Source organism: Emys orbicularis, chromosome 13 (genome assembly GCF_028017835.1).
Source record: "Emys orbicularis isolate rEmyOrb1 chromosome 13, rEmyOrb1.hap1, whole genome shotgun sequence".
Lineage (NCBI taxonomy): Eukaryota > Metazoa > Chordata > Testudines > Emydidae > Emys > Emys orbicularis.
This window is the reverse complement of record NC_088695.1, coordinates 21179662-21206454: the sequence shown is the minus strand read 5'-3', so window position 1 is coordinate 21206454 and position 26793 is coordinate 21179662. Positions and strand designations below refer to the sequence as shown.

The 26793-nt window shown below is 45.0% G+C and overlaps 1 protein-coding gene across 1 annotated transcript in view; it reads left to right on the top strand.

Annotated features, from left to right (window-relative positions):
- The first annotated feature begins 3060 nt into the window (after positions 1-3060).
- The window catches only part of LOC135887693 (butyrophilin subfamily 1 member A1-like), a 43590-nt gene continuing 19857 nt past the window's right edge, over positions 3061-26793 (top strand). Inside the window, exons 1-3 of the mRNA XM_065415419.1 lie at positions 3061-3129; positions 3636-3746; positions 12919-13266. Coding sequence (XP_065271491.1) covers positions 3641-3746; positions 12919-13266 — 454 coding nt within the window. The 5' untranslated portion in view covers positions 3061-3129; positions 3636-3640. The remainder of the gene's footprint in view (positions 3130-3635; positions 3747-12918; positions 13267-26793) is intronic.

The window sequence follows — 26793 nt, the reverse complement described above, 5'->3', positions numbered from 1 at the left end:
TACTGTGACGCTGGGGAGGGGCCGCCCTTGCTGGGAAGGCCCCCCCGGAGATGTTCTCTCCCTGCCCCGTGCGCCGCTCTGCACCATCCCCAGTGCGCACGGGGGTGCAGGGTCCAGCTTGCTGCACTGCAGCAGGGACCCCCCCACGCCCCAATACCTGCCAGGTGCCCCCCGTCTCAATGCCGCCAGGCCTCCCCCTCTCCACTAGCTCCCAATCCCCCAGGTATGGAAAAGGAGCAACCTCCGCCCACTGTTCCCGTTGGGAATCTGTTAGAGGGGTTACTGGGTGCTGTCACTTCCGGTCACTGTTCCCAGTTGGACTCTAATATTGCGCGCACCGGGGCAACATAACTTCCTGTAACTGTTCCAGGTTAGACTCTAATAGAGGGAGCACCGGGGCAACATATCCTCTAGTTCTTCCTCTCCCCCGCTCCCCCTGCGAGCTCCGTTTGCGACTCTTGGGGGATCGGCGGCGCCCTAGACCCCGCAGCTGCGGCCCGGCAGTGACAGGGAGCCACCCCGTGGGCCCATCTGGCTGTACTGCCTGCGCTGCCCGTTCCCCAGGGGCTGGGCCAGGCCCTGGCCTGGGAACACCCAGCGCCTGTGTGGGGCCCTGCTCGAGTGCACCAGGGCTTGCACCAGCCCGGCCAGACCCTCTAGGGCAGGGGTTCTCAAACTGGGGGTCGGGAGGTTATTATATGGGGGGTTGGAAGCTGTCAGCCTCCACCCCAAACCCTGCTTTGCCTCCAGCATTTATAATAGTGTTAAATGTATACAAACGTTTTTAATTTATAATGGGGGGTCGCACTCAGAGGCTTGTGATGTGAAAGGGGTCACCGGTACAAAAGTTTGAGAACCACTGCTCTATGGGCCCAGTCATGTACAGGCCACGCTGCTGCCCTCTGAGCCCAGAGCCCTTGGGAATCACTCTCCACAAAGTCTGCAGCACAAACAAGTGTCCGGGCGCTGTTCATTAGCAGTTGAGGCTCCTAAGGGCACCAAAACAAGCAGCCATCAAAGCTGTGCGGGGAATTGGGGTCAAGTGTTGGCACCATCAGCATGACCGGTTGAGCCCCTCTGCAGGGCTTTTCCTTCACAGGTTCAAAGGCAGGAGTGTGTTGTCATCCCTGGATTACAAACTGGGAAACCAAGAACTCTTTCTAACAGCCCTTGACTAGCATGTGCTGTGTGTGATGGAGGCTTTACAGAGCAGGAAGCTACTTCACTGCCTCACCCTGTTTGCTTTTCTTTTTCATTAGCCTTCTCCCTAGGGCAAAGCATAGAGGTACTCGATAAAGACAGAAAATGGCTTGTTTCATAGTAAATCTGCAAATATGTGACCAAAAATCCTCCTTATTTAGAATAATATGGAAACTGACCCTTGAAATTAAAATGAAGACACTGGGTTAGATTGTTAATTATTCCTGCCCCCAGTAATAAAACTTTCAGGGAAGCTCCACATTAATCAATTGTTTATAAAGGACACATTTGGGGGTTAGGCATGGGAGAGGCATCTGGAAACCTAGAGGGAGGCAGCAGAGCACATGCATTGAGGCAAAGACTTAGGCACGTAGGGAATTTGTGCTGCAGAAACTTAGGCACTAAGCAGCCAAGTGAGCTAAGGCACCTACAGGGTTGGGCAGCAGCCAAGCAGCAGTTTCGTGGGTCTCAGCAGTGCCTAAAAATGGGACTCAGGCACCCAAGTACCTTTATGAATACCACCCCACGTCCCTATCCTAGGAGGCCAACAAGTACCGTTCTCCCCCTTCTAACAGAGGCGGTAACTGAGGACCAGAGACACTGCTCAAGCTCACTTCTAGCAGAGTTAGGAAGAGAAGGTCAGTCTCTCCTGGGGCAGACTCACGTCACTCCCACTTAGGCTAGGTCTACACTGCAGCGGGGGTCCGACCTAAGATACGCAACTTCAGCTACGTGAATACCGTAGCTGAAGTTGCGTATTTTAGGTCGGCTTACCTAGCGGTGAGGACGCGGGAAAGTCGACCGCTGCCGCGCTGCCGCCGACTCCGCTGCCGCCTCCTGCCGAGGTGGATTTCCGGAGTCGACGGCAGAGCGATCAGGGATCGATTTTACCGCGTCTTCACTAGACGCGGTAAGTCGATCCCCGATAAACCGATTGCTACCCGACGGATCGGCGGGTAGTGAAGACAAAGTCTTAGCCACTGCCTTTTGGAATGACTGTGCCAAATCTATGTGCTTAGCTATGCTGTCTGTGCAATGGAGCTACCCCTGCCCAGCAACGTGAACGAGGCAAGAGGCTGCAGGAAGAGCCGAGCATTGGGCAAGTCTCGTGAAAGCAGAATGTTCAGAGGGCCAGGGATCACATATGTGGGGCAGCCCCATAACCTCTGCTGTAGAGGGGCCAGGGAGCAGAGGGGCCAGGGAGCCATAAGCAAATGGGTGGTTGTGTTTGTTCTTTATGCTTTAAAGCAGCAAAAAAGATTTTTAACTTTGGTGAACTCTCCTTTCCAGGGTGTTATAATTCAGCAACCACTTGTCCAATTCACATCAAATTTGGTAGAAATAGTTTACTTCAGCCCCAGATTTAAGGTTCCAATTTTGAGGCTGATAGGATCTTCCTGTAGTTTATAGATGTAGGGTCAAAAATCAGGGTTATAAAGGAAACTATTAGAGTCTTAAACTATGGAGTGACTATCATCACTCCATCATACTGGGATGAAGCAGCCTCTTCCACAGTGGGAATGACTCTGCTCCAACCGGGATATGTGTGAGGCTAAGCCGTCTGGGTCTGAGAGGATAAGCACATTGCTGTATGCAGATTTCCATAAGGACTCTTTAATTTCATATCACCATCTAAACGATAATGGTGGCTTTCTGCTTTACAATTTCACTTGCATCTTCAGCCTTGCTACATGCAGGAGAAAAGAGTAAATTCTGCTGCTGTTTAAAAAACATCACCATAAAAGTGCACAAGGACAGATGATACTGAACTGATTCTCTTTTCCTAAATTATTTTTGCTTTATACTATAACTTGAATTCTTTCATTGTAAGGCACCTCCCGGACTAAGGGTCCATTTCACTGACTGTGAGAAGCTGGAAATGTCCCAGTGATCCTGTAACTGCTGGGAAGTTTCTCCTGGGCTCATGAGGTACGTGGCAGGAAGTTCTCATCCTTTAATTTGTTTTTAAAATGCTCCTTTTTCCACTTGAGAAGCTTCACTAATGACTTTAGATGCTCTGTATTTATCCACGTGACCCAGACCCAGAAATTGCAATGCCTTTTCTCACACTGCATTATAAAAACAGATACAAAATACATTTGTTCTTCTTGGCTACTTTCTCTTTGTAATTTTACAACCAAAAAGTTAGTGATTTTTGTGATATTTTTCAATGAATTTTGCAAATGCTAGTATTAAGGCCTTTGTCCAGAATATTGGACTGTAATTTGAGATGGTGAACAGTGAAGCCGAGTTTTGCTATGTCTTGTAACATGTCTTTTGACAAAAACAGTAGCAAACACGCACATTTTGATGCAATTATTAATTAGCACATGTCCTAGGGTTCATATTGTGCTCAATGAATTTGTATCCCAAATTACAGCACGTTGCTCACTTGGAATTTGTTTTTTCTTTTCCTTTCTGGTGTGTGAATCAAGTTACAATGAAGATGAGGATTTCCTTCCACTCGCATTGTGCCATGGGCAACCCCTCTCTGTCCAGTTACCTCCTTTTCTTTTTTACGGTCCATGTTTCTACATTGGAATCAGGTAGGAAGCCTCTTGTCACAGAGTGTCTTCTACTTTCTCTCAACAGTTTTAATACCATTGATCTTTTGTTATTTTGAAACAATTCATAATAAGAGCATTTTATGTAAATTTGAGAAAGAAAATCTTTTTTTGGGGGGGGCAGGGGAAGATATTGATTTTTCTCCCTTTTTACTCCCCTTGGTCTCAGTGTAACCTGTACTCAGTGGACTTTTACATCATATTTCACCTTAAACTTTCCTCCTGTCTCATCTTAAACTTTTGCGACTCTACCTATCACTATTGAATATTTTCATTAATGACTTGGATAATGAACTGGAGAGTATGCTGATAAAATTTGCAGATGACACCAAGCTGGGAGAGGTTGCTACAACTCTGGAAGACAGGATAAGAATTCCAAATGACCTGGACAAATTGGAGAATTGGTCCGAAATCAACAGGATGGATTTCAATAAAGACAGGTTCAAAGCACTTCACTAAGGAAGGAAAAATCAAACGCACAGCTACAAAATGGCGAATAAATGACTAGATGGTAACACTGCTCAAAAGGATCCGGGGCCTACAGTGGATCACCGATTGAATATGAATAAGGCTATGAGTCAGTCATGGAGGTCATGGATTCCATGATTTTATGGGACCTCCATGACTTCCTGAAAATTATGATTCAGCTCCGGGCGGCCGAGCTAAGGCTTCAGCCCTGGGAGGTGGAGCTCAGGCTCCAGCCCCATATAGCGGGGCTTGGGCTTCCATGATTTATTGTTTATTGCCCACATCCTGCCCGTGACTTTTATTAAAAATACCCATACCAAAATCTTAGCCTTAAATATGAGTCAACAATGTGATGGAGATGCGAGGGCGAAGAGGTAAGCACAGATATAGGTAGGGGTAGGGAATTGGACATAAGAAGGAGGGGGCGGATGGACAGTACGGGGTCTGTACCAAATTGCATAACTAATGGGAGAAAGGATAGACAGCATACGGTAAGATGTTTATACACAAATGCGAGAAGCCTAGGTAACAAAATGGAGGAATTGGAGCTCCTGGTCCAAGAAATGAAACCTGATATCGTAGGAATAACCGAAACGTGGTGGACCTGTAGTCATGACTAGAGTACAGGTATGGAAGGGTATGTGCTGTTTAGGAATGACCGGAAAAAAGGTAAAGGTGGGGGTGTGGCATTGTATGTCAATAATGAGCTAAAATATAAAGAAATAATAAGTGATGGAATGGATAAGACGGAGTCTGTATGGGCAATAATTACACTGCGTAAAAGAACTACTAGAGCCTCCCCTGAGATACTGCTTGGGGTGTGCTATAGACCGCCAGGATCTAGCCTGGATGCGGACAGAGAACTATTTAATGTTTTTAAGGAAGTAAAAACTAATAAGAGCTGTGTAATCATGGGGGACTTTAACTTCCCAGACATAGATTGGGGAACAAATGCTAGTAACAATAATAGGGCTCAGATGTTCCTAGACATGCTAGCAGATGAATTCCTTCATCAAGTAGTAGCTGAACCGACGAGGGGGGATGCCATTTTAGATTTGGTGCTGGTGAGTAGTGAGGACCTCGTTGAGGAAATGGTTGTAGGGGACAACCTTGGCTCGAGTGACCATGAGCTAATTCGGTTTAAACTAAATGGAAGGATTAACACAAATAAAACTCTGACTAAGGTTTACGATTTCAAAAAGGCCAACTTTAATAAATTAAGGCAACTACTTAGGGAAGTGGATTGGGCAAACATACTTAGAGAGCTAAAGGCAGATGAGGCCTGGGATTATTTCAAGCTGAAGTTGCACGAGCTGTCCGAGGCCTGTATCCCGAGAAAGGGGAAACGGTTAGTAGGCAGGAGAATTAGACCTAGCTGGATGAGCGGGCGTCTCAAAAGGGCGATTAAGAAAAAACAGAAAGCGTACAAAGAATGGAAGAGGGGAGAGATCAGCAAGGAAACCTACCTTATTGAGGTCAGAGCATGTAGGGATGCAGTGAGAAAGGCCAAAAGCCGTGTAGAGTTGGACCTCGCGAGGGGAATTAAATCCAATAGTAAGAGGTTTTATAGCCATATAAATAGGAAGAAAACAAAGAAAGAGGAAGTGGGACCGCTGAAGAATGTAGATGGAGTGGAGATTAAGGATAATCTAGGCATGGTACAATATCTAAATGAATATTTTGCGTCGGTCTTTAATAAGGCTACTGAAGGGCTTAGGAATAGAGGGAGCAGGACAGAGGGGAATAAAGGAGGGGCGATTGACATTACAGTATCAGAGGTGGAAGCCAAACTTGACCAGCTAAATGGGACTAAATCGGGCGGACCGGATGATCTTCATCCTAGAATATTGAAGGAGCTGGCGCGAGAAATTGCAAGGCCCTTAGCGATAATTTTTAATGAATCTGTAAACTCGGGGGTGGTACCGTTGGACTGGAAAATAGCTAATGTGGTTCCTATTTTCAAGAAGGGGAAAAAAGGTGACCCAGGTAACTACAGGCCTGTTAGTTTAACTTCTGTAGTATGCAAGGTCTTGGAAAAATTTTTGAAGGAGAAAGTAGTTAAGGACCTTGAGGTGAATGGCAATTGGGACAAATTACAACATGGGTTTACGAAAGGCAGATCGTGCCAAACCAACCTGATCTCCTTCTTTGAGAAAGTAACAGATCTTCTAGATAAAGGAAATGCGGTGGATCTAATTTACCTCAATTTTAGTAAAGCGTTTGATACTGTGCCGCACGAGGAATTATTGGTTAAATTAGAAAAGATGGGGATCGATATGAAAATCCAGAGGTGGATAAAGAACTGGTTAAAGGGGAGACTGCAGCGGGTAGTACTGAAAGGTGAACTGTCGGGTTGGAGGGAGGTCACCAGTGGGGTTCCTCAAGGTTCGGTTTTGGGTCCTATTTTATTTAATCTATTCATTACTGACCTCGGAACCGAATGTAGGAGTGGGCTGATAAAGTTTGCGGATGACACAAAGTTGGGAGGTATTGCCAATTCGGAGAAGGATCGGGATATTCTGCAGGGAGACTTGGATGACCTTGTAAATTGGAGTAACAATAATAGGATGAGATTTAATAGTGAGAAGTGTAAGGTGATGCATTTAGGGATGACTAACAAGAATTTTAGTTATAAGTTAGGGACGCATAGGTTGGAAGTGACGGAGGAGGAGAAGGACCTCGGAGTCCTGGTTGATCGCAGGATGACTATGAGTCGGCAATGTGACGTGGCTGTGAAAAAAGCTAATGCGATCTTGGGATGCGTTAGGCGAGGTATTTCTAGTAGGGACAGGGAGGTGCTGCTTCCGTTATACAAGGCGCTGGTGAGACCTCATTTGGAGTACTGTGTGCAGTTCTGGTCTCCTATGTTTAAAAAGGATGAACTCAAACTGGAACGGGTACAGAGAAGGGCCACTAGGATGATCCGAGGAATGGAAAACCTTTCCTATGAAAGGAGACTCAAGGAGCTCAGTTTGTTTAGCCTAACCAAAAGAAGGCTGAGGGGGGATATGATTGCTCTCTTTAAATATATCAAAGGGCTGGTCTACACTAACCCCCCCACTTCGGACTAAGGTACGCAAATTCAGCTACGTTAATAACGTAGCTGAATTCGAAGTACCTTAGTCCGAAGTTACCGCGGTCCAGACGCGGCAGGAAGGCTCCCCTGTCGATGCTGCGTACTCCGCTCGCCGAGCTGGAGTACCAGCGTCGAAGGCGAGCACTTCCGGGATCGATCCGGGGCACTTCCGGGATCGATCCGGGATCGATTTATCGCGTCTTAACCAGACGCGATAAATCGAACTCAGAAAATCGATTGCTTACATCCGGACCCGGATGTAAGTGAAGACGTACCCAAAGGGATTAATACCAAGGAGGGAGAGGAATTATTTCAGCTCAGTAGTAATGTGGACATGAGAACAAATGGATATAAACTGGCCGTGGGGAAGTTTAGGCTTGAAATTAGACGAAGGTTTCTAACCGTCAGAGGGGTGAAATTTTGGAACAGCCTTCCGAGGGAAACGGTGGGGGCGAAAGACCTTTCTGGCTTCAAGATTAGGCTTGATAAGTTTATGGAGGGAATGGTTTGATGGGATAACGTGATTTTAGTCAATTAGGCATTAACGTGCCATCGTGGGTAAAATGAGGGTCCGGCTGTAGAATCTTGCCTGTATGCTCGGGGTTCTACTGATCGCCATATTTGGGGTCGGGAAGGAATTTTCCTCCAGGGTAGATTGGCAGAGGCCCTGGAGGTTTTTCGCCTTCCTCCGCAGCATAGGGCAGGGGTCGCAGGCTGGAGGATTCTGTTGTGGGTGGGTCAGCTTTTGTGGCCTGCATCATGCGGGAGGTTAGACTAGATGACCATATTGGTCCCTTCTGACCTTAAAGTCTATGAGTCTATGAGTCTATGCAAAAAAGGTTAACTAAGATTTTAAGTGATTATAAGTAGCAGGCATAGAAATCAAAGTTGGTTACCTAAGTAATAAATATAGAAATGCAGTCTAAATTTTAACTTTAACAGACTAAGTAAGATTTGAATCAAGTTGTCTCTCACCCTAACTCATCCTACAGGTAGCTTACAGTTCCTTAATACACGGACTGGACACCCTTCCAGCCTGGGACCATTCTCTTCCAGACGATCTTCCAGGTGTTGAGATGGAGGTGGCGGGGAGAGAGGCCAAGAGATGATGTCACTGTCTCTCTTTTATGCTTTCTTCAGGATGCTAGAAAGATCCTTGCTGTAACGTGAGTTAGGTTGCCCCATTGCATATGTGCCTTCTCCAAGAAGTCTCTGAGATAGAAGGCTGGGTGTTGATGAGCCATTAACACCTGTCTGGCCAGCGATGGCGGCTTCTTTGTCCCTACTGAAAGTCCAGCTGTGGGCATCTCTCAACCTCATAACATATTTCAGTAACATGTATAGCAATACTTCATAACTTCACATACAATGATAGTACATAAAATCCACAGCATATTAAGGTCCAACAGATCCACACTTTTAAAATGATACTTCACAAGGCATACTTTTTACAAAACAAACCATAATCACATGATAATAGTGAATATGAGGGGTCCAGGGTGCTAATTTGAGGTAAAGAGTGTCACACTGATCCATCCCATCTTCCATTCCTTGTTGGTTTTTTGCTTTCTCTTAATAGTTTGAGATGCTTGCTCATCCAACTTGGTCTGTAACCCTTCCCTACAAATGTTTCCCCTTGCTTGAGATTCAGGCTTCAGATAGTTTCTGCAACTTTGACTTAAAGTAATTCCAAGCCTCCTCCACAGTCAGATCCTTGAGTTCCTCAGTCTAGTCCAGTTCCCTAATTCCCTTACTTTTTTTAATTTGCTCTTTTGAAATTAAGAACCCTAATTGCAGATCTATTTTTTATCTTTCCCTTTAGTTTAAACTGAATTAGCTAATGATCACTTGAACCAAGGTTGTCTCCTACAACTAGCTGTTCTAAGAGGTCCTCACTACTCATGAACGCCAAATCTAAAATAGCATCAGCTCTTTTGGTTTGGTGGCTATTTGGTGAAGAAATCTGTCAGCTATCACATCCAGGAAAATCTGGGCCCTACTATTATTAGTAGCATTTGTCCTCCAATCTATATCTGGGAAGTTAAAGTCTGCCATAATCATAAAAAGGTCTCTATCCATATCCAAATCAGATGTGTGGGAGGAGGGGGTCTCTAGCATACCCCAAGCACTATCCAGGGGAGCCTCTGGTAGCTTTCTTCTCCAAAGTGATTTTGACCCAAACAGACTCTGTTTTATCCATTCCATCACTTCTGATTTCTTTACAGTTTAACTCCTTATTAATATACGATTCTACTCCACCACCTTTGCCTTTATTTCTGTCTTTCCTGAACGGCACGCACCCTTCAGTTCCTGTACTCCACTCATGACTACTATTCCATCATGTTTCTGTTAACCCTATAATATCTGGTTTCACTTCCTGCACTGGTAGTTCTAGTTCCTCTATTTTGTTACCCAGGCTCCTTGGATTGGTGTACAAACATCTTAACTGTTGCTGCTTGGCTTCACTCAGATTCCTCACCCGATTGAGTACAGTTATTCTACTTACAGTATTGCCTACTTGACTTTAGCTTCATTGGTATTGGCACTATCTTTCCTCTTACTGTCCATTCTCCTACATACTGCTCTTCCTTTCCCCATTGGAGTATTCTCTCTTGACTTTCCTGCCGGTCAATATTAGAATAAGGCATGAGGATTACATGAGCATCTCCCAGCAGTCTCCGCCCGAGTTCCTAGTTTAAAGCTCTTTTAATCAGTTGTGCCGTCCTCCACCCCAGCAGTCTATTTCCCTCCCTATTCAGGTGGAGTCCATCCCATGAGAACAGTCCTCTGTCCGTGAATGCATCCCAGTCATGAAATATCCCAAAACCCTCCTTGTAGCACCACTGCCTCAGCCATCTGTTGATCATCATAATCTTGTCTTGCCTTCACTCTCCTCCTCTAGGGCCAGGCAGAATCCCACTGAAGATCACCTGAGCCTCCATTTCTTTAAGTGTCTTCCCCAGCTTGGCATAGTCTCCTTTGGTGCATTTCAGTGAGAATCTAGCAGTATCATTTGTTCCCCATGTGAAGGACAATCAGTTAATTCTTTACTGCTTCCATTAGAATTCTTTTCAGCCTCCGGTCCACATTCTGTATCTTAACTCCTGGCAGACAGCACACTTGTCTGTTCTCCGGATCAGCTCTGGTGACAGGCCTGTCTGTTCTTCTTAGTAGGGAGTCCCCAATCATGTAGACCTTCCTTTTCTTGGTTTTGTTGTGATTTTCTGGCCTTCCTCCCAGGGCCAGCTCCAGGGTTTTTGCCACCCCAAGCGGCGGAAAAAGAAAAAAAAAGCCGCGATCGCGATTGGCGGCACTTCGGCGGCAGCCCCACTGCGCCGCTTCATTCTTCTGCGGCAATTCGGCGGCAGGTCCTTTCGTCCGAGAGGGACTGAGGGACCTGCCGCCGAATTGCCGCTGAAGAGCCGGACGTGCCACCCCCTTCCATGAGCCGCCCCAAGCACCAGCTTGCTGTGCTGGTGCCTGGAGCCGGTCCTGCTTCCTCCTGTTCCTTCTGATTGCAAGTCCTCTTGTCTTTTGTTGACACTTGCAATCTTTTGTGAGTCATCCTGTATCCTTCCCCTCTACTTATAGGACTAGCCGTTCTTCTCTTCTTCCTTGACCTCCCACCTTCTGTGACTGCCTGCTGTGCCCCTTCTTCATTTTCCAACTCAGCAAACCTATTTCTGAGCTCTATTTCTCCTTCATTAGCCAGTCTTTCCCTCTGCCTGGTTCTCATAGTCACATGCTTCCTCATCCAGCAGTCTCCCCTCAGAGTTCATCAGTGCAGCTTGCATCTGCCAGTCTTGACTTTTCCCTTCAGCCTTCTCTTGTCTTCCCTCCATCATCTGCTTGAATCCACATCAAAACTAAACAACCATAGTTTCCACTTGCATCTCCAAGTCTCTGATCTTCTCTTCCATCTAGTCTAACAGGCGGCACTTCATACAAACCAAGCTCTTTTTGTGTACCCGCTTCCGGATAATTTACATCCTGCAGCTTCCACATCTGTTTGTCTTCATTGTCTCAGCCATTCCTTGTCTCACTACCACTGCTGCCTCTGTATCTGTCACAGCCTTCCCACCTAAGCTCCTGTCAAGGAGAAAATAACAAATCCCCAAACAAAATCTCCCCCCCACCAATGAACACCAAAGCAAAAACAGACCACTACACACTCCCTTCCCTAACCTCCCACTCAAACGCCCCTGTTTTCAGCTCTGTTTGCTGGTTCCTGTGCCACTGGATGGCTGCTTGGCTGCCTTTATAGACCCCCACTCAGAGAAGCCCCACTGCCTAATCAGGGAAGCCCTGCCCCCTAATCTGAACTCTGCTTCTCTCACAAAAAACTATGCCCTACCAGCCTCTGCAAACTGAAGAAAAAAGAAGAAGAAAAAAGAAAAAAACCCACACAAAACTACAAAAACTCACTCACTGCCCCCTATGGAATAGGTGCTTGCCTCCTTCCTTCTCCTCCCACTGAACTCCCACTCAAACTCCCCTGTTTTCACCTCTTATTTATTTATTTACTTATTTTTGCTGGCTTCTGTACCAGCCATTGGATTGTGTTATAGCTTTCTCTGCTAAATTGAGCTCATTATCAAGTCATTCCTTAATCTTCTCATAGCTCTTCTCTGAACCCGCTCCAATTTATCAACATCCTTCTTGAATTGTGAGAACCAGGACTGGACACAGAATTCCAGCAGGGGCGTCACCAGTGTGAAATACAAGGAAGTTCTGTGACCTGTGTTACACAGGAGATCAGACTAGATGATCACTTCTGGCCTTGGAATCTATGAATCTATGATGCAAAAGTTTGAATTGCACATTACACAAATAAGTCAAATATATGAAACAGAGTGATTTGAACTGAATGTGACTGACACATGCTGTAAATTCATTTTGTGTGATGTGCTACCAAGCAGAGAATGTCATAAGTGGAAGGGGTAAAGAAGGATTTTGTACTATATTTTATTGTTTTTCAAATATCTATATTTGAAAGGATGCATAGCAAGTTACAAATATAAAACAAAGTACTTCTTTTTTCAGTTTAGCTTATGTCACTGGGGAAGGGGTTTAAGGCAAACTGAAAAAGGTCACTATTATACCAGAATAAGGGGGTCCACATAGGAGTTATACCAGTATAATTACACCTGCATAACCAGTAAAACTTTCCCATGTAGACCAGGTCTTAAGCTCCACAGCATGTCACAGACACAGCCTCTCCTTTCAGGTGTTCTGTATCATCCTTCTCTCTAGAGGCCACCTGCCTCGGTTCCAGTCTAGCAAACAGTCTTCCACAGGTTAATTGTTCTGGTTTCAGCCATTAACCAGCTCACAACATTTAGAGACAGAGATCACCCATTTTTTAATTCTCTCTGGATTGGTATTGACTAGGAAAAGTGGCTGAGTTTAGCTCAAGGGTTAGCTAACATGTGCTAGCTAAGCCTGTCCTAACTTGACCTGTTTTCCAGTGCAGATACAGTGAGACACCATTAGCTCAGTTTTAGCTAGTCAAGTTGCAGCCTAGGCAGTTGTGAGAGATCACCATTCATTACCTATGAAAGCAATCCAGCTCCCCTCTGGTCTAATTTTGTGTCTTGGTTCCTTTAACAGTGAATTTCAAGGTGATTGGACCTGATCATCCCATCATGGTTTCTGCAGGTGAAGATGCCCTGTTACCCTGTCACCTCTTCCGTAACACAAGTGCTCAGAAGATGAAGGTGCGCTGGTACCGATCCAAGTTCTCTGAACCTGTCCATCTGTATCAGAATGAAAAAGATCAGGCTGAGCAGCAAATACCAAATTATCAGGGCAGAAAAGAGCTGCTGAAGGATGGTATTGTGGATGGAAGCGTTGTCCTGCGTATACGCAACATCACCCCCTCTGACCATGGGCAGTTTATCTGTTTCTTCCGATCAAGCAGATTTTATGCAGAAGCCACTCTGGAACTGAAGGTGACAGGTCAGTAACTTGGGCTGCTAATTTGAATTCCCAGCAGAATAATAATTTATTTTGATGTGGAACTTGATGTGTCTCATTTTCATGCGAGTATCCAGAATTCCCTTCTATCTGCCAGTTATTTCCCATCAGTTGTTTAGGAGCCTATGCCCTGGGCATAAGCTAACAGATTTCAATGTGTGTCTCTCCACACTCTGGGTGTTCTTTTCACATCTTTGTTGTGCAAGAACTGTGAGAAAATCTATAAGTACCTACATGGGAACAAATATTCGATAATGGCTCTTCAGTCTAGCAGAGAAAGGTGTAACACAAGCTAATGGCAGGAAGTCGAAGCTAGAGAAATTCAGACTGGAAATAAGGCATAATTTTTTAATAGTGAGAGTAATTAACTATTGCAGTGGTTCTCAAATTGTGGTCCGCGAGCTCCATTCAGGTGGTCCGCAGATAGTTCCCTCTAAGGCCGCACATGAGAGAATGAAGGGCCACCCACCCAGGCGTGGCTCCACTAATTAGGTGCCTGGACCCTGGAGAAGACACACATGTAAGGTGAGGTTGTGGCCTTGGGGGGAAAAAGGGGTAAGTGGGAGGGGGTAGTGGGGTGAGAAGAGGAGGTGGGGGGAATTTGGGACGTACAGGGCTGCAGCAGCCAGAGAAAGGCGACTTTCCCCAGCTCCAGGGCTGCGGCTGCTGGGGAGGGAAGGCCCTCCTTCCCAGCCTCAGCTCTCTGGCTGCTGGGGCGGGGGAGAGACCCCCCTCCTTCCCAGTCCCAGCTCTGTGGCTGCTGTGGTGAGGGAGAGACCCCACTCCTTCCCAGCCTCAGCTCTGTGTCAGCTGTGGTGGGGGAGAGAGGCACATCCATCGCATTAGAAAGGTAAGAATACTGATATTAAAATATGAGTTGTGTGCTTTTATTTGTAGAACAAAAAAAATGTTAATTATTATTAAGGTGTTTTTTTATCCAACGCGCTTTACAATAGTTAGTTAATGGTACAACAACTTTTGGAAAGATCGTTAAGTGGTCCGCTGAGACCCTCAGCAATTTTCAAGTGGTCCCCAAACAAAAAAGTTTGACAACCACTGAACTATTGGAACAACTTACCAAGGGTTGTGGTGGTGTCTCCTTCACTGGCAATTTTAAAATCAAGATTGGCTGTTTTTCTAAAAGATCTGCTGTCAGAATCATAATGGTCCCTTCTGGCCTTGGAATCTATGAATCTGTGAATGAACCTATGAAAGACTTTTAAAGACTATTAGACCTTTAATTTTGGAGAAAACAGCAAGAGGAGATAAAAAGGTGAAGAAAAATGCTTGAAAATCAGCTCTTGTTTCTTGCCACACAACTTCTAAGGGTGTGTGCAGGAGAAAGAGAAACATCCTTTTCTGATGACTTGAAGTGTCCATCCTAGAAAGGGCTGGAAACTACAGAGAGAGCAGCATCTACATCAGCAGGACCAGATCTTTTATTTCTTCTTTTGATTATCTTTCTTTGTCTTTGACCTACACTGACTGAGATCCAAATCCACTTTGGGACTCGTGTGAAGTGAGGGGTTTCCCCTGGAAAAATACTCAGGGCTCAGAGAGGGGGTAGCTCCAGGTTATGACAACAAAGGCAATGCAGATTCTTTGATTAGAGAATGAATTGTCAGTTGCCTCCCTGCCATGCTTTGTGGGGACATTCTATGAATACTTGAGAGTCCCCAACCCAACTCCCCCCAGTGTGCAAACAAGGCCTAGCAGAGCCCCGTGTGATATTGCTAGATACAGTATTGATTTCTGGGAGCTGTAGTCTTTGAGGTTAGAGAACTAGCAGGAAGGGTAAGCGCATCTGTATGTGCTGAGGCCAGGGGCTGCTGCAGCAGCTGCTTCTGGAGCTGTTTGATGTTAGATTTCACTTTTTTGGTCTCGGCCTCCACTGCTCAACAAAGTGGTGACTAGGATGGCTCTCCTGCCCCTGAATCCACCTGCACCCTTTCTTCAAAGCCTAGGAGAGCTTCCAATTGCTTTTAATGCTTGGATAAGAGTATCTGAGTACGATGTCCTTGCAGTTAATGACAGAGAACTCTCTGAAGTAAGAAAATGTGCTTTGCTTATTTAAGTGCCTTGGAGCAGAAGGGCAGCTATATGTTACACTCTTCCCTTCTGAATAATAAATATGATACAGCACTCTCTGCATTAATTTTTGTGTGTGTCTAAAGTGAATGTGGTAGCTGCATGCTATAAATTCCACCAGCGTGGAAACCAGGGGAACTGACAGATCAGTATATTGCTGCTTTAAGGGAACTGATTGTCACATGTGATTTTTGGCAACTTGGCAGATGAAATTATTTGAGATCGGCTCATGGAGAAAACAGCTGTGCCTCGTATTAGAGAACATCTACTGCTTGAACCAGAATTGAAATGGCAGAAAGCTGTAACCATTGCTAATCACATCGAGTCAGCAATGGTGGAGGTGAATATAATGAGCTCAGGAACAGCAGGTGCGATGCAAGCCGTGCAACCACTACATCTGGACTACAACAAGGCAGCTGAAAAATTACAAGGGCAATGTAAATGAGAAGTAACATGCCCAGTGATTTCAAAACACACAAGGAAAAGAATGTCACCACTGTGAATGTAACACCCCACTATAGACTACACAGGGATCGGCAACTTTTGGCACGTGGCCTGCCAGGGAAAGCCGCTAGCAGGCTGGGCCAGTTTGTTTACCTGCCGTGTCCGCAGCTTTGGCCGATCGCAGCTCCCACTGGCCGCGGTTCACCGTCCAAGGCCAATGGGGGCTGCGGGAAGGGTGGCCAGCATATCCCTCGGGCTGCACCGCTTCCTGCAGCCCCCATTGGCCTGGGACAGTGAACCGCAGCCAGTGGGAGCCACGATCAACCGAACCTGTGGACGCGGCAGGTAAACAAACCAGCCCAGCCAGGCCCGCCAGGGGCTTATCCTGGCAGGCTGTGTGCCAAAGGTTGCCGATCCCTGGACTATACTGGAAAGCTTGCAGAGGGAGCTCAGTGGCCTGCAAAAAGAGCGGACATTTCCCTAAGGTATGCTAAAGCAACCCATCCTAATCAACAAGTACGTGCGGTTACCATGCCAGAGGTTACTGCATTGGGTGTGGATGGAAGCAGCTCCACAGACACTGTGGATAAAATAATGTGTGCTGTTCATGTCTCTGCTGCAGCAGGAGTGAAGCCCCAGGTGGTGGAATGAATGTTGAACACTGGCTCAGCAGTTTCTATACTACCTGAATTGATTTGCTTGCAATACTTTGGACATGTATCAGTTACTGAACTGAGCTTACACCTAGTGTGCTACTTGATGAACCACATCCCTGTACTTGGTTGACTACCTGCAACCCTGACATTTGATACATAATGTGTACCGGCAGAATTCTGTCCTATGCCTAGGGGTACTGCTATCCTAAACAGCAATTTGTTTCCCTCACTAAACATGTAGGCAGGCAATGGGCACATTGCTTTTACCCCACCTGGCACCACTACAGCACAAACTCTGGTCTCTGCTCTTAACGAGGATGGTACAGAGGAGCCCCAGTGGCTGTGCATTTGGATTTGCTCACGAATTTAAATTTTGACCTCAAGTGACAGCTGTATGACAGAATTTCCCTCTCTACCATTCTCCGTCAGGGATACTGTAGCACAAGAGGTTAAAAAATTAGTACAAAATGGTGTTATTGAAGAGATTGCATCATCTGAATGAGTCTCACCAATAGTAGTGATAAAGAGAAAGACTGGAGATATTTGTCTTAGCATAGATTTAAGGGAGCCTAATAAAGCCATTGTGATTGACAGCTATCCACTCACACATAGAAGAAGCATTGGTGGATCTTTGTGACACAAAGACATTTTCTACTCTCGATCTACAGAATGCATATCACCAAGTTATACTACAGGAGGACAGAGAGATCTCACAGCATTATTACGCTTGAGGATCTATTCCACTTGAAAAATGCACCATACGGACTTGTATTGGCACCCAGCATTTTCCAAAGAATAATGTCAGTGATTCTGAAGAATCAGCCTGGAGTCCAGTATTATTTGGATGAAATTATTGTGTTTGGGAAGACTTGCGAGGAACATGAAAAACATTTCCATGCAGTACTAAATAGGGTGACCAGACAGCAAGTGTGAAAAATCAGGACAGGGGGTGGGGGTTAATAGGAGCCTATATAAGAAAAAGACCCAAAAATCGGGATGGTCCCTATAAAATCGGGACATCTGGTCACCCTAGTACTAAACCACATCAAAACTGCAGGGCTGAAACTGAATTGCGCCAAATGCCAATTCTGACAAACAGAGTTGTTATTTCTGGGGCACATAATTTTGGAGACTGGATTGAAACCTGACCTGGACCACATCATGGTGGTTAAAAACCACCACCTCCAAGAGACACATAAACCTTACATGCTTTCTTAGTTTTTATGTCATGGTATGCCAAGTTGATTCTGAACAACACTTCAGTCACCGTTACAAACATACTCCAGGGAATCTCGAGCTTGGCCTGGATGACTGTTGCACAAGTTGTTTTGAAACAGTGAAAGATTTGACTGAAAATAGTCCAGCACTTGCATTGTTTGACCCTGCCTCAGACTACAGACTGGGAGCAACACTTACTCAAATCCAGGATGACAACATGGAGGACACTGTTGCATTTGCTTGAAGAACACTTACAGAAGCTGAGAGGAAGTATTCATCTGTTGAAAAGAAAGCACTTGCTTGCTATGGACTATGGAAAAATGGAGAACTTAGCTCTGGGGCCAGACTTTCAAGTCGCATACAGATCATAGCTCTTTGACGACACTGTTAACTTCGAAAGGACTTGGATGAGTGGGAGGCCAGATTGCTAGATGGTCAGCAAGACTACTGTCTTTCATGTATGTCACAGAATAAAGGCTGGGAATTCAAAATGTGATGCTTGTCCTGCCTGCCCTTGCCGACAGATGGTGACAATGTAGTTGCACTTATAGCAGGCACCTCCACATCCGTTACACAAGAATAATTCAAAGCTGCTTACTTAGCATGCCCCATTCAACAAAGATTGCAGGAACAGCTGATAACAAAATGGCTACACAACCCCAAATGCTTGATCCAGCTTTGCCCCTTTACTGTAGCGTACTCAAAACAATTCTGTACTAGACAGATGGGTATTATGAGGTACTGACTGGTTGATTGTACCCGACACACTGCAGACAAAATTCATACATCTGGCACATGATACACATCAAGGGACTGACAGAATGAAAGAGTGTCTATGTGACCTGTATTGGGGCCAAGAATGCATGCTCAGGTTGAAGCAGCTGTAAAAACGTGCATTACTAGCCAGTTACATGACAAAATGGTGGTGATCATGTGCCACCATTACAGCCTGTTCTTCTTCCAGATACCACATGGGAAAAGCTTGCCATTGATATTATATGTCCATTATTATATTTATATGTCATCTCTGCTACACTCATCAAGTTCGTGTCGCTTGTCTTTAGCAGGGAAGGGAACCTGAAAAATGTGTGTTGGACAATGGAACACAATTTTCCTCACTGGAATTTGAAACCTTTCTGGCAGAAGGGAACATAAGTGGCTCTGTGGATATGGGGAAAGTCGTGGACGTGATATAACTTGACTTTAGCAAAGCAGTCTCACACATTCTTGCCAGCAAGTTAAAGAAGTATGGATTGGATGAATAGACTATAAGGTGGATAGAAAGCTGGCTAGATCGTCGGGCTCAATGGGTAGTGATCAACGGCTTGATGTCTAGTTGGCACCCGGCAACAAGCGGAGTGCCCCAGGGGTCGGTCCAGTTTTGGGCACCCCCACTACAAAAAGGATGTGGACAAATTGGAGAGAGTCCAGCGGAGGGCAACAAAAATGATTAGGGGGATAGGGCGCATGACTTACGAGGAGCGGCTGAGGGAACTGGGGTTATTTAGTCTGCAGAAGAGACGAGTGAAGGAGGATTTGATAGCAGCCTTCAACTACCTGAAGAGGGGTTCCAAAGAGGATGGAGCTTGGCTGTTCTCAGTGGTGGCATGTGACAGAACAAGGAGCAATCATCTCATGTTGCAGTGGGGAGGTCTAGGTTGGATATTAGGAAAAACTATTTCACTAGGAGGGTGGTGAAGCACTGGAATGCGTTACCTAGGGAGGTGGTAGAATCTCCATCCATAGAGGTTTGTTAGGCCGAGCTTGACAAAGCCCTGGCTGGGATGATTTAGTTGGGGATTGGTCGTGCTTTGAGCAGGGGGTTGGACTAGATGACCTTCTGAAGTCTCTTCCAACCCTAATCTTCTACGATTCTATGACACTTTAACATTACATGTAGAAAATAATCATGTATTACAATCAAATTGATTGAGAAATTGAACAATTCCATAGAAGTTTGAAAGACAGTCTGGAGACAGCTATGCTGGAAAGAAAAGTGTGGACAACCTTCACTACGACTACTTTTAAATCTACAGGGCTACACGCCATGCCACAACACAAAAGTCACCTGCTGAATTATTGCACGGTAGAGAGATGCATACTAAATTAAACATTGCTGGATTACACGGGCCTATATCTGATATATCATTGCTGCCGGATATCAGACAAACAGTTCAATGAAAACCACAAAAATATAAGATGCAGATAAATGCTGTGGGGTCAGGGAACTGAAATTCAAATGTGGCTTGTTTATAGAAGTATGAAAACCTGGAATGTTAGGAAAAGGAGAACCCAGGTTCACTTCCCCACTGAAAATTGTTTCTAAAAAGGACTATGACACTGTACCTCAGAGTAGCACTCTGGAACTCCCATATTCATCACTGTCATAGAATTATGATATGTTTTGTACAAAGTTTGTCTTGAGAGGTATCATTTTAAAAGTCTTGATCTGTTGAACATTAATATCCTGTTGGATTGTATGTGCTATCATGGTATAGGAAGTTATGAAGTTTTGCTATGTATGTGTTACTGAAATATGTTGTGAGGTTGGGAACACCCACAACCAACCTTTCAGGTGCAACAATGGAGGAGGCAGACAGGGGTTAATGGCTCATCAACACCCATCAAGGAAAGGATCTCAGAAACTGTATACAATGGAAACTTCTCAGAGAGAACACGTAGACAATGGAGACTGCTTGACCAATGGAGACTACCTGATCCCCACACCACAGCAAAGGATTTTTCCAACAAGCTGGAAGAAACTATAAAAGAGGGGAAGTGACATCATCACTTGGCCTCACTCCCCTCCACAACTCAACACCTGGAAACATGTTTGGAGGACAAAGACTTTGTATGTGGGAGGGCGGTTTCAGGCTGGAAAAGAGTCCCAGCCTGTGTATTGAGGAACTATACTATCCTGTTTAGTTTATAGAACTCAGATTGTGAATTTACTTTTATTTCTTAGGTAACCAACTTTGATCTCTACATTCGCTACCTTTAATCACTTAAAATCTATCTTTCTGTACTTTATATTTTACCTAAAACAGTGTGGTTTGGTTGAAGTGCTTGGGAAATCTCAGCTCAGTTTACATCGAAGCAGGGGCAGTCTGGGTAATGAACTTATTCTGGTTAGGCTTCTGACCAGGGCAAGATGGTACAGCTCTGGGGTGCAAGGCTGGGGAGCTGGGGGAAATTGGCTGGGGAGCTGGGGGGGAATTGGCTGGAGCCTCCCTATTGTTGGTTCATGAATGACTGGGAGAAGCATTCATGTAACTCAGCTGGGTGTGTTGTGTCTATGGATGGCTGTGTAAGGGTAGTGCCTGCCAGGGGTATGTGGCTTGACACAGCATCACAGTGTGAGGGGCACCCCATGTTGGAGGGACAGAGGGCTCAGTGGTCCCACAGTCCATGTTGCACCCCAGGGACCCCGTCACAAGGACCTCACGCTTACAAGCTGTCAGATGGTCAGTCTGGAGCACTATTCATCTTGCCCCTGCTTACTATGACATAGTGCAATGTTTCAGACTATCTAACTAGCCCTTTGCTGCTGACAATACAGGATAACTGACAGGATATTGGGCCTGACGAATATGCTGTCAGAGTCTGACAGCCAACTGTATTGGCTAGAGACTGTGTTCTGTAATTATTAAAGGAACAGTCTTCTATTATAACTAGAATACTAATTACAGTTACATAACTACTTCTTAGTTATTGTTTATTTGCTAATTACATAATTTATGTTTATTATAGTAGCAGGTTATTGGATTATTATTACTGCCGTAAGATTGAGTTTGTTCTAAGACGAGGGAAATGTGGTGTTGCTAGATCCAGCATTGATTGCTGAGAGCTGTAGTCTTTGTTTAGAAGCCAACAGGAAACAGGAAGTGTAAATGTGGGTGTTGCTTCATTGTTGTCGTAATAAACCTTGTTGGATTTCACCCTTTTGGTCTCAGCTTCCACTGCTCACCAAAGAATGAGATAATATTCAGTTAGGTAATAAATACACCATGATCTCCCCAGGCAGAGCTGCCAAGCAGCTCCTGGTGTCTTTTCACAACGAGGCTGCCAGAATGTGACTTAGGGCTTTCCTACACTAGGGGGGCTACAGTGGCACTCTAGCTATGCCGCTGCAACCCCATAGTGCAGATGCAGACTAAAGCGATGGCAGGGTTTTCCCATTGCTGTAGGTAATCCACCTTCCCAAGCAACAGGAGCTAGCTCAATAGAAGCACTCTATTGTAATTCTTCACACCCCTGAGTGACATAGCTGTGTCAATCTACATTTTAAGTGTAGACCAGGCCTTAGAGCCTCTGGCCTTCTCTGCATGGGAAAGTTGTATCAGTTTAAATTAAATTGGTTTTTAATCCAGTTTATTTAGATGAGTGCGAACTCCTATGTGAGTACTTGTGGCACCTTAGAGACTAACAAATTTATTAGAGCATAAGCTTTCGTGGGCTACAACCCACTTCTTCGGATGCACTCTATATGCATAGAGTTGCTGTCCCCCAGGGGTCTGTACTGGGACCAGTACTATTTAACATATTCATAAATTCAGTACTGGTCACCCTAGTACTAAACCACATCAAAACTGCAGGGCTGAAACTGAATTGCGCCAAATGCCAATTCTGACAAACAGAGTTGTTATTTCTGGGGCACATAATTTTGGAGACTGGATTGAAACCTGACCTGGACCACATCATGGTGGTTAAAAACCACCACCTCCAAGAGACACATAAACCTTACATGCTTTCTTAGTTTTTATGTCATGGTATGCCAAGTTGATTCTGAACAACACTTCAGTCACCGTTACAAACATACTCCAGGGAATCTCGAGCTTGGCCTGGATGACTGTTGCACAAGTTGTTTTGAAACAGTGAAAGATTTGATTGAAAATAGTCCAGCACTTGCATTGTTTGACCCTGCCTCAGACTACAGACTGGGAGCAACACTTACTCAAATCCAGGATGACAACATGGAGGACACTGTTGCATTTGCTTGAAGAACACTTACAGAAGCTGAGAGGAAGTATTCATCTGTTGAAAAGTAAGCACTTGCTTGCTATGGACTATGGAAAAATGGAGAACTTAGCTCTGGGGCCAGACTTTCAAGTCGCATACAGATCATAGCTTTTGACGACACTGTTAACTTCGAAAGGACTTGGATGAGTGGGAGGCCAGATTGCTAGATGGTCAGCAAGACTACTGTCTTTCATGTATGTCACAGAATAAAGGCTGGGAATTCAAAATGTGATGCTTGTCCTGCCTGCCCTTGCCGACAGATGGTGACAATGTAGTTGCACTTATAGCAGGCACCCCCACATCCGTTACACAAGAATAATTCAAAGCTGCTTACTTAGCATGCCCCATTCAACAAAGATTGCAGGAACAGCTGATAACAAAATGGCTACACAACCCCAAATGCTTGATCCAGCTTTGCCCCTTTACTGTAGCGTACTCAAAACAATTCTGTACTAGACAGATAGGTATTATGAGGTACTGACTGGTTGATTGTACCCGACACACTGCAGACAAAATTCATAAGCTGGCTAGATCGTCGGGCTCAATGGGTAGTGATCAACGGCTTGATGTCTAGTTGGCACCCGGCAACAAGCAGAGTGCCCCAGGGGTCGGTCCAGTTTTGGGCACCCCCACTACAGAAAGGATGTGGACAAATTGGAGAGAGTCCAGCGGAGGGCAACAAAAATGATTAGGGGAATAGGGTGCATGATTTACGAGGAGCGGCTGAGGGAACTGGGGTTATTTAGTCTGCAGAAGAGACGAGTGAAGGAGGATTTGATAGCAGCCTTCAACTACCTGAAGGGGGGTTCCAGAGAGGATGGAGCTCGGCTGTTCTCAGTGGTGGCATGTGACAGAACAAGGAGTAATCATCTCATGTTGTAGTGTGGGAGGTCTAGGTTGGATATTAGGAAAAATTATTTCACTAGGAGGGTGGTGAAGCACTGGAATGGGTTACCTAGGGAGGTGGTAGAATCTCCATCCATAGAGGTTTGTTAGGCCGAGCTTGACAAAGCCCTGGCTGGGATGATTTAGTTGGGGATTGGTCCTGCTTTGAGCAGGGGGTTGGACTAGATGACCTTCTGAAGTCTCTTCCAACCCTAATCTTCTACGATTCTATGACACCTTAACATTACATGTAGAAAATAATCATGTATTACACTCAAATTGATTGAGAAATTGAACAATTCCATAGAAGTTTGAAAGACAGTCTGGAGACAGCTATGCTGGAAAGAAAAGTGTGGACAACCTTCACTACGATTACTTATAAATCTACAGGGCTACACGCCATGCCACAACACAAAAGTCACCTGCTGAATTATTGCACAGTAGAGAGATGCATACTAAATTAAACATTGCTGGATTACACGGGCCTATATCTGATATATCATTGCTGCCGGATATCAGACAAACAGTTCAATGAAAACCACAAAAATATAAGATGCAGATAAATGCTGTGGGGTCAGGGAACTGAAATTCAAATGTGGCTTGTTTATAGAAGTATGAAAACCTGGAATGTTAGGAAAAGGAGAACCCAGGTTCACTTCCCCACTGAAAATTGTTTCTAAAAAGTACTGTGACACTCTGTACCTCAGAGTAGCACCCTGGAACTCCCATATTCATCACTGTCATAGAATTATGATATGTTTTGTACAAAGTTTGCCTTGAGAGGTATCATTTTAAAAGTCTTGATCTGTTGAACATTAATATCCTGTTGGATTGTATGTGCTATCATGGTATAGGAAGTTATGAAGTTTTGCTATGTATGTGTTACTGAAATATGTTGTGAGGTTGGGAACACCCACAACCAACCTTTCAGGTGCAACAATGGAGGAGGCAGACAGTGGTTAATGGCTCATCAACACCCATCAAGGAAAGGATCTCAGAAACTGTATACAATGGAAACTTCTCAGAGAGAACACGTAGACAATGGAGACTGCTTGACCAATGGAGACTACGTGATCCCCACACCACAGCAAAGGATTTTTCCAACAAGCTGGAAGAAACTATAAAAGAGGGGAAGTGACAGCATCACTTGGCCTCACTCCCCCCACAACTCAACACCTGGAAACATGTTTGGAGGACAAAGACTTTGTATGTGGGAGGGCGGTTTCAGGCTGGAAAAGAGTCCCCGCCTGTGTATTGAGGAACTATACTATCCTGTTTAGTTTATAGAACTCAGATTGTGAATTTACTTTTATTTCTTAGGTAACCAACTTTGATCTCTACATTCGCTACCTATAATCACTTAAAATCTATCTTTCTGTACTTTATATTTTACCTAAAACAGTGTGGTTTGGTTGAAGTGCTTGGGAAATCTCAGCTCAGTTTACATCGAAGCAGGGGCAGTCTGGGTAATGAACTTATACTGGTTAGGCTTCTGACCAGGGCAAGATGGTACAGCTCTGGGGTGCAAGGCTGGGGAGCTGGGGGGAATTGTCTGGGGAGCTGGGGGGAATTGGCTGGAGCTTCCCTATTGTTGGTTCATGAATGACTGGGAGAAGCATTCATGTAACTCAGCTGGGTGTGTTGCTGTCTATGGATGGCTGTGTAAGGGTAGTGCCTACCAGGGGTATGTGGCTTGACACAGCATCACAGTGTGAGGGGCACCCCATGTTGGAGGGACAGAGGGCTCAGTGGTCCCACAGTCCATGTTGCACCCCAGGGACCCCGTCACAAGGACCTCACGCTTACAAGCTTTCAGATGGTCAGTCTGGAGCACTATTCATCTTGCCCCTGCTTACTAAGACATAGTGCAATGTTTCAGACTATCTAACTAGCCCTTTGCTGCTGACAATACAGGATAACTGACAGGATATTGGGCCTGACGAATATGCTGTCAGAGTCTGACAGCCAACTGTATTGGCTAGAGACTGTGTTCTGTAATTATTAAAGGAACAGTCTTCTATTATAACTAGAATACTAATTACAGTTACATAACTACTTCTTAGTTATTGTTTATTTGCTAATTACATAATTTATGTTTATTATAGTAGCAGGTTATTGGATTATTATTACTGCCGTAAGATTGAGTTTGTTCTAAGACGAGGGAAATGTGGTGTTGCTAGATCCAGCATTGATTGCTGAGAGCTGTAGTCTTTGTTTAGAAGCCAACAGGAAACAGGAAGTGTAAATATGGGTGTTGCTTCATTGTTGTCGTAATAAACCTTGTTGGATTTCACCCTTTTGGTCTCAGCTTCCACTGCTCACCAAAGAATGAGATAATATTCAGTTAGGTAATAAATACACCATGATCTCCCCAGGCAGAGCTGCCAAGCAGCTCCTGGTGTCTTTTCACAACGAGGCTGCCAGAATGTGACTTAGGGCTTTCCTACACTAGGGGGGCTACAGTGGCACTCTAGCTATGCCGCTGCAACCCCATAGTGCAGATGCAGACTAAAGCGATGGCAGGGTTTTCCCATTGCTGTAGGTAATCCACCTTCCCAAGCAACAGGAGCTAGCTCAATAGAAGCACTCTATTGTAATTCTTCACACCCCTGAGTGACATAGCTGTGTCAATCTACATTTTAAGTGTAGACCAGGCCTTAGAGCCTCTGGCCTTCTCTGCATGGGAAAGTTGTATCAGTTTAAATTAAATTGGTTTTTAATCCAGTTTATTTAGATGAGTGCGAACTCCTATGTGGACGCTCCTACATCCGTTTAAAGCAGGGGTCTCAAACTCAATTTACCTTAGGGCCAGTGCCAGTCCTCAAATCATCCCAGCGGGCCACTAGTTTCACTGAAGATGGTGTTCAGAAAAGAAAACGTTTATATTGTATTTTTTTATTTTGAGTTTCTTAGAAATAATAAAACTGTTATACAACTTTATACAATTCTTCGCCTGCCAGAGAGTTTTTAGTGTTTGCCAGACACCTGGCAATGCTTCAGTTCTGTCAGTTTGTTGATGTTTGGCCTCAGTGACTGTGCAGTTGAAACCTTCAGGATTGCAGCAAGGTGTGCATCAGATAGTTGTGTTCGGTATTTTGACTTGTTTATATTCATTGTGGAAAACCGTGATGCTGCCTCGATGGCTGACTCTGCCCAGCAACTAGTGATGCTGCCTCCATGGCTGATTCTGCCCGGCAAC